The sequence below is a fragment of the Suncus etruscus genome, chromosome 13 (genome assembly GCF_024139225.1).
Source record: "Suncus etruscus isolate mSunEtr1 chromosome 13, mSunEtr1.pri.cur, whole genome shotgun sequence".
Lineage (NCBI taxonomy): Eukaryota > Metazoa > Chordata > Mammalia > Eulipotyphla > Soricidae > Suncus > Suncus etruscus.
Window position 1 is genome coordinate 1,223,466 of NC_064860.1, and position 13,665 is coordinate 1,237,130.

The window sequence follows — 13,665 nt, forward strand, 5'->3', positions numbered from 1 at the left end:
TAGAACCTTGGCACAGAAATTACTTTGATTTACCTTAGATGCCTGCATGATTCTATAAAGTTAAGAAGGGGAGATGTTGGAATAACTGGCATTCTATTCAGAAAAAGCCTTCTTTGCTGGTGCTTATCAATTGGATTGGAGCACCTGTGAATTGAAGGACCTTTTGGATTAATCCCTTATCCTACCTGTTCTCCACCTTGGGTGTGGTCTTTTGCTTCTCAGTAAAGACCCAGGTCTCAGGGAGAAACTGCTTGCAGTTTCACTTTTCCACCCCTGTGCTGTATGCCTGCTGGCCTTTGTGTTAGGAACAGAAAGTGGGTGGTGGAATTTTCCTGGACTTCATCCACTTCAACTTTGTGTGAATTATTTCCTGTGTTGGCATTTGTTGCCTGAACCATACATCCATTTTCCTAGCCTCAAGAAGCAGGCATGAGGCTTCTGCTTCACTGTATACTGCTGCTGTGGCTTCAAAACAAACCAAGAGAAGAGATTAGAAAGGAGTGAAGTTAAGCAGAAGGCTTATATCTTCTCTGGAATGCAAGCATGTTTATAAGAAGGCTGATCTGGGGGCCGCCGCCCAGGTGTGCGTGGCGGGAATATGTGCGCGGCCGGCCCAGGTGGGCGCCGCTGGGCCCAGGTCTCCGCGTCGTCTCGTTCAGCGCGACTCACCGGTTCCACAGCAAATGTCTGAGTAATGAAGAAAATTTGAAACTTTTTGGGAAATGCAACAATCCAAATGGCCACGTTCACAATTATAAAGTTGTGGTAACAGTACATGGAGAGATTGATCCTGTTACAGGAATGGTTATGAATTTGACTGATCTCAAAGAGTACATGGAGGAGGCAATTATGAAACCTCTTGATCTTAAGAATCTGGATCTGGATGTGCCATACTTTGCAGATATTGTAAGCACGACAGAAAATGTGGCTGTATCTATCTGGGAAAACCTCCAGAAACTTCTTCCTGTGGGAGTTCTTTATAAAGTAAAAATCTATGAAACTGACAATAATATTGTAGTCTATAAAGGAGAATAGCTCCTTGGAGTTGATAACCGTAGAAAGACTCAATTTCTTTCCAACTATGAGAAAAGATCATTATTCCTTTGAATTATTAAGAAGTAATTCCTACTTACTGCACCTCCACACTGAGTTCTGGAGAGCTCGGTTTATTGAAATCATTGTAAGACCTATTTTGAATCAGTCTATGTTAAAATGACATTTGCAATGTATCCTGAGTAACATTTAGAAAATCTTTTATTTATTGATTAAAAATCATTTTTTTTTTTTTTTTTTTTTGGTTTTTGGGTTTTGGGCCACACCCGGCGTTGCTCAGGGGTTACTCCTGGCTGTCTGCTCAGAAATAGCTCCTGGCAGGCACAGGGGACCACATGGGACACCGGGACTCGAACCAACCACCTTTGGTCCTGGATCGGCTGCCTGCAAGGCAAACGCCGCTGTGCTATCTCTCCAAAAATCACATTATTTTTTTATCAAAATGATTTGATATGGAATTATTTGGAAGCAAAAGAAGTCTGGTTTTTTGTTGTTGTTGTTGTTGATTTCCCATTACTATTTTTAATATTCTTTCTTGGAATGAGATAAATGGCAAAATTATCTATGCCTTTATGGTAGGGGAAGCTTATGGAAAAGAAATACATACAGGTGACCACAAGTCTGGAAGCATATATATTTTTTAATGATTGAGTTCCCTTTATTACTACTCAGTGTGCCAGAGGCACAGGGTTATGAAAATTGCAAAACTGAATCAACTGAGGTAGTACATCATAAATAGATATACAAAGAATAATGAGACTCCTTTAATATACATTGTTGATTGTAATTTTGCAAGTTGCACTTGAGCTTATGAGGAATAATACATTCAATAATAATAGAATATTAGTAAACATACAGTTGTTTTGTTTCAAGATCTTATGGCCACCTAAACAAGTTTTAACTGAGAAGACTGAAGAATAATCACAGATATTAAACTGGAAAACTGACAACATGAAAGGTTCTATTACTGAAGTGTCTCATGTACATATTTCCAAATGATCCCATTTTGTTCTGGTCATTAAATTTACCTGCTTAAGCTTAACATTTCATCTTTGGCATCTTTTCCTCATGACTAAACACACAAGAAATGTCTTTGTATAAAGAAAAAAAAAGGCTGATCTGGACGTTTCTGTGCAAGAGGTTTTGTACAATTTTCTACACAACTACTTTCCCAAGAAGCATGTCTATCATGGAAACTGCATAGAAGCACATAGGTCACTGAAAACGACACGGGAGATGGAGAAGAAGTACAAGTAGTAACAGACTAGCAGAAACCTAGAGTCTGAAATGAAGTTCATTGGAGACTCAGAGCAGAGGAGGATGTCAGGGACAGCAGCCAACAGATATCCAGAGTTTGTTTTTTGTTTTTTGTTTTTTACATGCCTTTTCTGTTATGGACTTCTTCAAGTCTTCACTATAGAAAGGCTGCAGAAGGAGAGGACCATGTTTCTTCCTGTTTACGTCAATCGCTTATTTTGAGGCCTTGGCACTCAAGTGGAAGGTGGTATCGGAGCACAAGGATAGTGCCAGAGAATAAGATGGGGACTTTACAACATCCTCAGTGTCACTTGGTGGAGAGCATGAACGGTAAAACCACTTCCTTCTCCCGTCTGAGGTTAGAGCATTTCACGAAACTGAGTGTCTCAACCTACAGCAGTGTTTTTCAACCTTTTTTGTGCAAAGCACACTTTTTTCATGAGAACAAAACAAAACAAAACACAAGGCACACCATGATTAGAAAATGTTAAAAAGCATTTAACTGTGTGCCTGTATTGACTATATAGTCATTATCTTGAATAGAAATCCAATGAACACAAAAATTATTTTGTAGTTACTTTATTATGAAATAATGAAGTATTTTATAAATGTTCATATTTCTTTTTTTTTTGGATTTTGGGCCACACCCGGCGGTGCTCGGGGGTCACTCCTGGCTGTCTGCTCAGAAATAGCTCCTGGCAGGCACGGGGGACCCTATGGGACACTGGGATTCGAACCAACCACCTTTGGTCCTGGACCGGCTGCTTGCAAGGCAAACGCCGCTGCGCTATCTCTCCGGGCCCAAATGTTCATATTTCTGTTCACTTACTCGGGGCGAAACCTGGGCCAGTTTAGCTGAACACAAAGCTGATATCTTGGTACGAATCGAAGAAAGACACACGCAGCTCTTTGTCAACAGCTCTCAGCGTCTCTGTGTGTTTAGTTTTTATAGCCATCAGGCTTGAAAAGCTCATCTCACACAGGTGAGACAGGTGGTGGAAAATGGGAGCAATGTATTTTGGTGGCTGACCCTAACCCTCAGTCGCATCAAACCGTTTTTATGAGACACAAGAAGGCCTTGTCCATTTCACGGGGCACTCGCTGTTTTAAACATTGACACATAAAGGGTCCCAGGGTGTGGGCGAGCCACTGTCAGAGTTAGTGGCGTGGGGAGTGGTCAGTGGGCAGGGTGTGGTTCCGCTCGGGGCTTTTGGGCCGGTCCCAATCCCTGCACATCGCCAGCGCGCAAGAGGGGCCAGGTTCGGAGTGCCCCGCGGGCCCTGCGGGTGCCCAGGCCGGGCAGACCCACGCCCTCGGGCGTCCGGCCGTCCTCCGCCTCTCGGGCCACCTCCGCGGGCCGGTTCCCGGAGCCGATCTTGCGAGAGCCGGTGGCCGGTGGCCGCGCGGCAGCGGGCGTGGCGCGGGTCGGGTCGGGTCCCCCCTTCCGCCCCGGGCACGCCCGCCGCCGGAAAGCGCCGCCTCGGCCGCGCCCGCTCGGCCCACCCACAGGCCCGGCGCCCGGCTGGCCGCGGCGGGGCCCATCGCGGGGCACCATGAGCGCCCCCGAGGCCGAGCGCCCGGGGCCCGCGCCCGCGGCCGACGTGCCGGGGCTGCTGGCGCAGCTGGCGCAGCTGGCGCGCGGCTTCGCGCTGCTGCTGCCCGTGTACGCGCTGGGCTACCTGGGCCTGAGCTTCAGCTGGGTGGTGCTGGGGCTCGGGCTGCTCTGGTGGTGCCGCCGCGGCCGCGGCCTCAAGGCCAGCCGCCTGGGCCGCGCCCTGGCGCTGCTGGACGACGACGAGCGCGCCGCGCGCCTGGCCCTGCGCGCCTGCGACCTGCCGGCCTGGGTGAGTGCGGCTCGGCGGGCGGCCGGGGCTGCTGGCCGGGTTCGCACCGGGGCCCTCCAGCCCAGTCCCGGGACTCCCCGGACCCCGGCTGCCCAGGGATCTCCCCCAGGGACCTGCCCGCCAGGACCCACCCGCCCATCCCGGTGGCTGCGACCGGGACACGCCTCACCCCGCAGCGCGCCGCTGCCCACCCCAGGGCCTCCCTTGACAGCCCCAGGCCCGCGGCTCTGGTCGCCCCTGCTGCCCTTCCCAGCTCCCAACTCCTGGCCAGGTGGACTGCGACTGTCATGTCCGCCACGCTGCCAGCCCCAGCTTTCCCTTCCCGCTGGCCCTGTGACTCCTGCCTTTGGTATGTGCCCCGGCCAGACTGTTTTCTCCTGGAAGCGTCACTTCCCTCCCTTGTGCCTTGGGCTTCCCTTCACTGACCGGCCAGTTTTTGTGTTTTTTTCTTTTTCTGGCAGCTACTAAGGACTGGAGGGGTTTGCTCGTTCCCCGGCCCCCCAAAACTCAGTCGTTATGGATGTCGGCCCAGGGCAGAGCTATAAGCATCCCCCAAGTTTGTTGATAAGAAATCATTGCAGGGGAAGATTTCTAATTCTTTGCAGGAGCATTTTTTACACAGACCACGTTGTTAGACAAGACGGGAAACTTGGATCTGGTGTGAACTGGGGGCCAAAGGACCAGCAAGTGTTGAATGTGTTACACTTAAGGGGTCATGGTGGTGTTGGGGTTTTTGTTTTGAAATTCACACTCAGGGGTGCTCTGGGCTTTGCTGACACTTTAGGACTATGTTCAACGGGGTGCTGGGCATTGAGTCCATGGAGGCCCGCTGCAAAGCCAGCACCTTACTTACCCGTTGCTCCAGCCCGTTTGTTCGTTTTTGTCTTGGATGCATCTCTGTTGTAATGTATTTATGCAGTTGACTTCATCTTGTTCTGCCCTCAGTAAGTCCGGTGTCACTTTCTAGAGCACAGGAAGTGGCGCTTATCTTCTGTCAGACAAAGGTGTCTACATAGAGGGGTTGGTAAGTCAAGTATGTGAAAGGGCCAGTTAGTCTTCACAGAGTAATGGGCCCTGTGTCCTGGCATCAGACACTTGTGCCCTAAGGTGTGGGGTATCTGGTACAAAAGGCAAAGAGGAGTGGGAAAGGGCCAGAGAGCTGATGGAATTTCCATGAGGAGGCATGGGTTTGAATCCCCGTGCCGTCTGCCCAACCCCCAGCACCATTAGTTGTGGTCCTAAAGACGATGGGGTGCATAGATGTTACCCTGTGATGGCAAATAGCAATTACAGTAAGAAGCTTAGCTGGAGAGATAGCACAGCGGTAGGCCATTTGTGATCCCGGATGGATGCTGGTTAGAATCCCAGCATCCCATAGAATGTGCATGTCAGGACAGACTGAGCACAGAGCCAGGAGTAACCCCTGAGCACCGCCGAAACCCCCCCTCAAAATAAAGAATCTGTCAGCTATTATGGACATTTTAACCTTTGTGTTTTTCTGAGCATGAAAATAACTAGCAAGCTATAGCTTGTAGCCAGAAATAGGAAACCCAGGTGTGGAGAGGAAGTCAAAGTGCTCAGGTGGTAAAACTGCACTTAGGAAACGTAGAAGGCCATTGTATCTGTGTAACCTGAAGTTAGATGATTCTAGTAGCTAAAATCAAAGTAGACATGTGGCCCAAACAGCAGGCAGAATCAGTATTGGCATTCTCAGGAATTGGTGGGACTTCCATACAGACGTGATTTGCACCAAATTTGCTGGCCAACCCAGGTGATATCCAAAGGGACAGACTGCTGCTACCTCATAGAATGAGCCAAAGATCCTTTTTTTTGGATTCTTTAACTTAAGCTGATGAACCATAGTTTTTAATCTATAGAATAAGGAACTTACGCTTTCTTCAAAAAAAAAAAAAAATTGGGAGGGGGAATTCACACCCAGCAGCACTCATGGGTTACTCCTGGCTCTACCCTCAGAAATTGCTCCTTGGCAGGCTCGGAGGACCATATGGGATCCCACAATTCGAACCACTGTCCCTTCTGCATGAAAGGCAAATGCCCTACCTCCATGCTATCTCTCCGGCCCCCTTCAGAATTCTTGTTTAAGGTTTTATGTGTGCATTTCAAAGCACATTTCCTTTCCTTTTCTTTTTTCCTTTTTTTTTTTTTTTTTTTTTTGGTTTTTGGTGTTTGTGTCACACCTGGCAGTGCTCAGGTTACTCCTGGCTCTGTGCTCATAAATTGCTCCTGCAAGCTCAGGAGACCATAAGGGATGCTGGGAATCCAACCAAGGTCCTTCCCAAGGTCCTTCCTGGGTTGGCCGTGTAGCGCCCTACCGCTGTGCTATTGCTCCGGCCCACAAAGCACATTTCCAAACAAGCCTGTGTTGTTTAGGAAACTTGTGGGAGGTTTCTTGTGAAACCTGATTATTAGATCCAAGAAAAGCTCTAAGGGTGTGGGTTTTAAGGAAGATTTTTTTTGAAACTTCTTTTATTCCTCTGTGGTACTCAGGCTCTCCTGGCTCAGTGCTCCAGGGCTGAAGATCAAACCTAGATCTCCCACGTGCAGAGCATGTATTCAGTCCTCTCCATCATCTCCCTGGTCCCCAGAAGACACCCCCTTTTTTTTTGCAAAAAAATATATATATGTATGCAGAGTTGTGAGTTATTTTTGTAATAGCCAATAAATAAATATAATTACACTGTCAGGAAGGGTTCCCACCAATTTGCTGTGCTTAGGGAGCAAATGAGAGAAAACTAAGGATTCTGGACTGGAGGTGGTACAGTAGGTCAGATGCTTGTCTTGCATGAGGCCACCGGTTTCTATCCAGGGGATCCATGTGGCCCTCTGAGCCCCATCAGGAATGACCCCTGGTCACAGGGCCAGCAGAAGCCCTGAGCACTGTCAGATGCGGCCCAAAACAAAAATAAAAAAAAAACTGTACTTACACACTTAATGTCTTGGTTTGGGTTTTAATTTATTTTTTGATTTTTGGGGGGCCAGACCCAGTGACGCTCAGGGTGACTCCTGGCTCTGTGCTCAGGAATTACTTCCTTCCGTGTGCAAGGGATGCCAGGAATTGAACCCAGGTCTGCTGCATGCAAGGCAAACACTCCCCTACTATATTATTGCTCTGCCACATATAGTGTCTTCGAAGGTGATATATTTGTATACTTTGATTATTTATGTATTTACTTATTTATTTATTTATTTTGGTTTTGGGCCACACCCAGCAGTGCTTACTCCTGGCTATCTGCTCAGAAATAGCTCCTGGCAGGCACGGGGGACCCTATGGGACACCGGGATTCGAACCAACCACCTTTGGCCCTGGATCGGCTGCTTGCAAGGCAAACGCCGCTGTGCTATCTCTCCGGGCCCTTATTTATTTATTTGGTTCACATCAGCGATGTTCAGAGTTTACTCCTGGCTCTGCACTAAGGAAATACTCCTGGTGGTCCCAGGAATCGAATCTGGATCTGATGCCTGTGAGGTAAATGTACTAGTGGCCCTCCAGCCCCTGTATACATTAAAAAAAAAATGTTTTTAATTGAATCACGGTGAGATACATAGTTACAAAGTAGTTCATGATACACATTATTTGAGTGTGATTCATAGGTGGTACAGATGAGGAAATAATAAATAGATATGATCCTCACTCCTAACACCAATAGATTGCTTTTGTTTTGTTTGGGACAACACTCTGCAGTGCTGGGGGCTGTTCCTGGCTCTGTCTTCAGGAATGAGTCCTTACAAGGGTCTGCTTCACAGCTGCATGCAAGGCAAGTGCCTCCCCTCCTGTCTTATCTATCCAAAGTTGACACATAGTCAACTGAAACTTTATGCGAGATATGGACAATGAGATACAATGGGACACTTTGAGGAAAAACATAGATAAGAATATTTTTAAAAGACTGTGTTTCTCATTTTTCACTGTTTTTCCTCATAAAAGAAAGAAGGTCCTGGCTGGTTTGAATCGATTGATGGACTGGTGGTTTTTAGTTGTTCTTTTGCTAGTTTTTTGTTATTGTTGTTATTCAGTGCAAGGCATTGAAGCCAGATTCCTGTTTTGCTGAACATCTCTACCCTGTATCACTTGGGAGGGATCAAATCAGACTTTGAAGAGTAATCTTTGGGGATGCAGTTTCCACATCCCCCCACCCCCAGCAGTGCTCAGGACTGAATCCCATGTCTGTGCTTAGGGTCACTTGAGCAGTGCTAAGGGAACTGTGAATGGTAGCTTGCAAGGCAACTCCTTAACATGTATACTATCTCTGCCTAGGCTCAAATAATCTTGAAAAACTATACAGATACAGATATGAAAAAGAAATGTTCCTCTACTTTAGTTTTCTTTTCTTGCGGTGGGGTGCTCAGGACTTTCTTCTATCTCTGAGCTCAGGAATTTCTTCCTTTATGCTTGGTGGACCATATGGGATACCAGGGATCGCACCCAGGTGGGTCATGTGCAAGGCTAGCATTCTCCCCACTGTACTATCTATCACTCTGGCCCCTCCACTACTTTTTGTTTGTTTGTTTTTTGTTTTGGGGTCACACCTGGCAGTGCTCAGGGGTTACTCCTAGCTCCATGCTCAGAAATCGCTCCTGGCAGGCTCGGGGGACCATATGGGATGCCAGGATTCGAACCAATGACCTTCTTCATGAAAGGCAAACGCCTTACCTCCATGCTATCTCTCTGGCCCCACCCTCCACTACTTTTTCCTTCAAATTTTTGCTTTTACTTACTTCTTTTGTAAAAGAAGATAGTTTTTATTAAAGGAAACTTACTTAGAAAGATGTGAAGGGAAAGAGGAAATATGTGTTCAAGAGAGAACACAGGTGGGTACAAAGATATAGAAACAAACATGTGAGATCCATGATCAAAGGAGAACACAGACTTAAAAGAGCAAGCTGAAAAAAATCCTTTTTAATATTGCCAAGGTGCATGATCCTTTTCATGTTGACAATGCATACTGAGCTATATTTGGCTGAAAATAAGCAAAGCCCCAAACTGTCAGCCAGTGTTACTCAACTCTTTTGACAGTTGGTCCTTTATGCTCTTTCTCTGTGATGATGGAGAAATGAAGCATAGTAAAGCCCCTTATTTGACTGTTCTGCACTGGTAGATTTCAACAGCCAGTCATCAGAGCAGCACCGTCCTCTGAGATTCCCTGCTAGTGTGCAAGGTATTGCTGCTATGCATGGTAGACCTGAATCATACACTGGCACTATAAAATAAGTAGTGCTATATGAATCTTAGCATAGAAACATTCTTCTTAGACATGATGCTTCTTTTCTTTCTTTTCTTTCCTTTTGGTTTTTGGGTCTCACCCAGTGGTGCTCAAGGCTTACTTCTGTCTTACCCAGTGGTGCTCAGAGATCACTCCTGTTGAAGCCTGGGAATCAAGTATGGAATGCCAGGGATTGAGCCTGGGTTTAGTCAGATGCCAGGCAAGTGCCCTACCTGCTGTTACTATTGCTTCAGCTCAATATGATGTTTCTTTATTTCTGCCTTCACACAAAGCACTCTGAAATATTTCTTCTCTTTTCACCTGTCTGCAAGTATGAAAGGGTTGAAAAGTTACTGTTCTTTGCTATTGTGTACAAGATTTTCCTTGAGGGAATTTTTTTCTTCTGAGTTTTTTTTTAATTTATTTGAAGAAAATGCATTACATGGTTGACATATCTGATAATAAGACAGTTTTAGGAAGACCAAACAAAAGCAACATTTTTTAAATAGAAAGTTGAAAGAAAAACTAAAGAGATGGAAAAGAAAGGAGAGTATTTTTTGAAAACTATTGACTCACATTGAATTCAATGAAACACCAGCAGAGAGTTTAGTAAGTTGTTTTTTTTTTTAAAGGATGAGTTAAAAAAATACAGCAATAGCAGTGTAAGAGTGGCAAGTGTTGTTTTTGCATAGGCCCAGCAAAATATGGGTAAAATTGAAAAGAAGCCTTGCCTAAAATACAAAGAGACCTTATCCCTGAAGTTCTCTGGCATAAAACCGACTCTGGGCTCCAGGATACTAGGTTGTCCAACCCCTGAGTCATTTTCTGTGGTGAAAAAATGTCTTCTCAGAGGTTTTTTTGTTTGTTTGTTTTGTTTGTTTTTGGATCACACCCAGCAGCGCTCAGGGTTTACTCCTGGCTCTATGCTCAGAAATCGCTCCTGGCAGGCTCGGGGACCATATGGGATGCTGGGGTTCGAACCACGGTCCTTCTGCATGCAAGACAAACGTTCTACCTCCTTTGATGTCTCTCCGGCCCCTCTTCTCAGAGTTTTTAAGAAGCTCGGGAGGGTGTAATACAGGGGTCTCAAACTCGTGGCCCTCCATACAACGTTTTGTGGCCCTGCCCTGGTGTAATGCAAACCAAAATGTATCATTTATGTAAGTTAAGAATTAAATTGGAGGATAATAAACAAACATATATGACCTTTCACCTCCTTTCAGAAAATAATTGATCAGCACCCTCCCTGAATCTACAAGTAAACAAACTGAAAACACATCCCCCAATTACACCAGAAGTTGCTGTTGCCCCCAACCAAAAGGCCAAACCCCAGAGGGACAGTAATGCCCACTTTGGGAGATGAGAACTAATGAACAAAGCATCTACTCTGAAGCCCAAAGGTAGCTCAAAGGGCCACTGTGAATTATCTGTACACAGGAGACTTAGCGCTCCAGTCCCCAGTCCCCAGTCAAGGTCCCCAGCTCTGCCAAGATTAAGAACTACGGGGCCAGAGAGGTAGCATGGAGGTAGGGTGTTTGCCTTGCATGCAGAAGGATGGTGGTTCGAAGCCCAGCATCCTATGTGGTTCCTCAAGCCTGCCAGGAGTGATTTCTGAGTGTAGAGCCAGGAGGAACCCCTGAGCACTGCCAGGTGTGACCCCAAAACCAAAAAACAAAAAACAAAAAAAACAGAACTACACTAAGTGTTGCCCTAGAATTTACAGGTATGGCCCTAAAACAAAACAGAAAACTAGGGACCAAGAAAGCTACAGAAGAGAGGGTGCTTGCCTCACTCACATGCAGCCAACCCTGGTTTAACCCCCAGCATCTCATATGGTCCTTCCAAGCCTACCACGAGTAATTCCTGAATGCAGATCCAGGAGTAAGCCTTGAGTCTGTATAGCCCTCCCCCCCCCAAAAAAAAAAAACCTAAACGACTAATTTGGGGGGTTACATCTGATGGTACTGGTGTTCCTGACTCAGTGCTCAGGAGGACTGTGGAATGCAGGCCTCCTTCACAGAAAGCATGAGCACAGCCTCTTAATCTCTTTGTGACCCTAAACAGTTTATTTCGTTTTTCTTTTCTTTTTTACCCTGCTGGTACCAGAGTTTGAACCCAGAGCTTCACATATCCAAGGGAGGACCTCTACCACTGAGCAAGATCCTTGGCCCCAAATATGTAATTTAAACCAAATTGGGCTATTTACTACTTTAGGTCTGTTATATCAGAACGATGAGTTTGTTTTTGTTTTTGGCCACACTCGGTGGTGCTCAGAGGTTACTGCTTGCTCTGTGCTCATAAATCACTCCTAGCAGGCCTGGGGGACAATATAGGATGCCAGGGATCAAACCCGGGTCTATCCTAGGTTGGCCACACGCAAGGCAAATGCCCTACCTGCTGTGCTATCACTCCGGCCCCTAAGAACTATGAGTTTGAACCTGAGGCCTCATACAGAAGCAGTCACTCAATATGCACTGGTGAAGGGTGGTGGACATTGTATAACTCAATCATGAACAATTTTGTAACCACCTGGAGGCAGGTGTGGCTAGAGTGGCAGAGGGGACAGTGTGTGGATGGACACTGGGGAGAGGTGTTTAAAGGGTTGAAACACAGACTTTGGAACAGGAAGCCTGGGTCTGACCCCTGCATGGGGCAGCAGCTTCCAAGGACTGCCAGCTGTGACCCACCCCGACCCAGAGAAAGGGGCGGTATTGAACTCAGTAGAAGTGGAAGTGGAGGGAGGGTGGGGTGGGAGGGAGAGACAGAGACAGAGAGAGACAGAGAGAGAGAGAGAGAGAGAGAGAGAGAGAGAGAGAAAGAAAGAGAGAGAGAGAGAGAGAGAGAGAGAGAGGAGATAGGAGACAGAAAAGACCTTTAGATACACTTCTTTAAATGAGGTGTGTGTCTGAATGTGTGCCTCCAAGCCCACTAGCACAGCTGTGGGAGGGAAAGGTCCTAGGGAAAGAGGTAAGGGTCACCTCCCTCCTACTCTGAGAATCTGCTTGGCCTGGGCCACCGTCCTGATCTTCCTCCTTAGAATCCATGACCTGGTGGGCACCCACTTTGTTTGGCAGATGCTCAGAGTTGTCTCTGTGGGCTCCCTTCAGCACCCAAACAGTTCCCTGAGTGATGTTATTCTACTGGGCACTTGCGGGTGGACTTTCAGAGCTTAGACACCAGAGACCATGGAGGGTGCTAGTGCAACCTTGCAGACACTTTTCACCCACCTTAGTGGTCAGGCGGGTTTTCTGCACTGGTGTGAACTAGGAACTGGGCTTCTCAGACCGTGAACTCACCACTCAGCCTGGCAGGGGTCCTCCAACTTTTTAAACAGGGGGCTAGTTCACTGTCCCTCAGACCATTGGAGGGTCTAACTATAGTAAAAACAAAACTTAGGAACAGGGGCTGGAGAGATAGCATGGAGGTAAGGCGTTTGCCTTTCATGCAGAAGGTCATCGGTTCGAATCCCAACATCCCGTATGGTCCCCTGTGCCTGCCAGGAGCAATTTCTGAGCATGGAGCCAGGAATAACCCCTGAGCACTGCCGGGTGTGACCCAAAAACCACAAAAAACAAAAAAAAAAACAAAAAACTTAGGAACAAATTCTTATGCACACTGCATATATCTTATTTTGCAATGAAGAAACAAAACAGATACAAATACAATATGTGGCCTGTGGGCCATAGTTTGAGGACCACTGCTAGAGTCTGCCCCTGCCCCTGGCCCTGCGCTTTGTGCTAAGGGGCCTGCGGTGGCACTGTGGTCTCAGGGCCACACTCAGTGCCATGGAGATGGGCTGTGCTTGGCAGGGTGGTTTCCACGATGGTGCCTCATGTCTTAGTGCGACAGGTATAAACAGGCATCCCAGTCACTCCTAGCATTTGGGGAGAAGAAGATTCTGAACACTGGAAATGCTTGACCTCATTTCTGGAAGGGAAGTTGCCATGTGAGGTTCCTCAGAAAGTTCTGCTTTCCTATTTTCTCAGGGTCATGGTTACTGGGACAGTACCCAGAGGAAGAGTCCACTTCTGGCCTTCCCTGCCAGGGTCGTAGAAAAGAATCTTCCATTTTCTAAACGAAAAAGAATCTTTTATTTTCTGAGCAGTTTTCTTCCTACCTGTGCTCCATTCATGTTCTTTCCCCCAACTGCCTCCTTGGCTCCAGGAACACTGTGATGATCAAGAAGAGAGATGGGTGGGGCAGGCAGGAGGCAGCTGGTAGTCTGAGCCAGAAGAGAGGAGAAGGGAATGGCATGCTTTTGGGTGTACAGATTCCGTTTCTGTAGTGTA

The 13,665-nt window shown here is 46.9% G+C and overlaps 1 protein-coding gene and 1 pseudogene across 1 annotated transcript in view; both read left to right on the forward strand.

The window, feature by feature from the left end:
- Positions 1–574: 574 nt before the first annotated feature.
- LOC126025516 (6-pyruvoyl tetrahydrobiopterin synthase-like) lies at positions 575–1,240 on the forward strand (annotated as a pseudogene).
- A 2,623-nt stretch (positions 1,241–3,863) lies between these two features.
- ESYT2 (extended synaptotagmin 2) overlaps positions 3,864–13,665 on the forward strand; it is a 52,111-nt gene continuing 42,309 nt past the window's right edge. The window contains exon 1 of the mRNA XM_049785967.1: positions 3,864–4,154. Within this exon, the coding sequence (XP_049641924.1) occupies positions 3,864–4,154 (291 nt within the window). The remainder of the gene's footprint in view (positions 4,155–13,665) is intronic.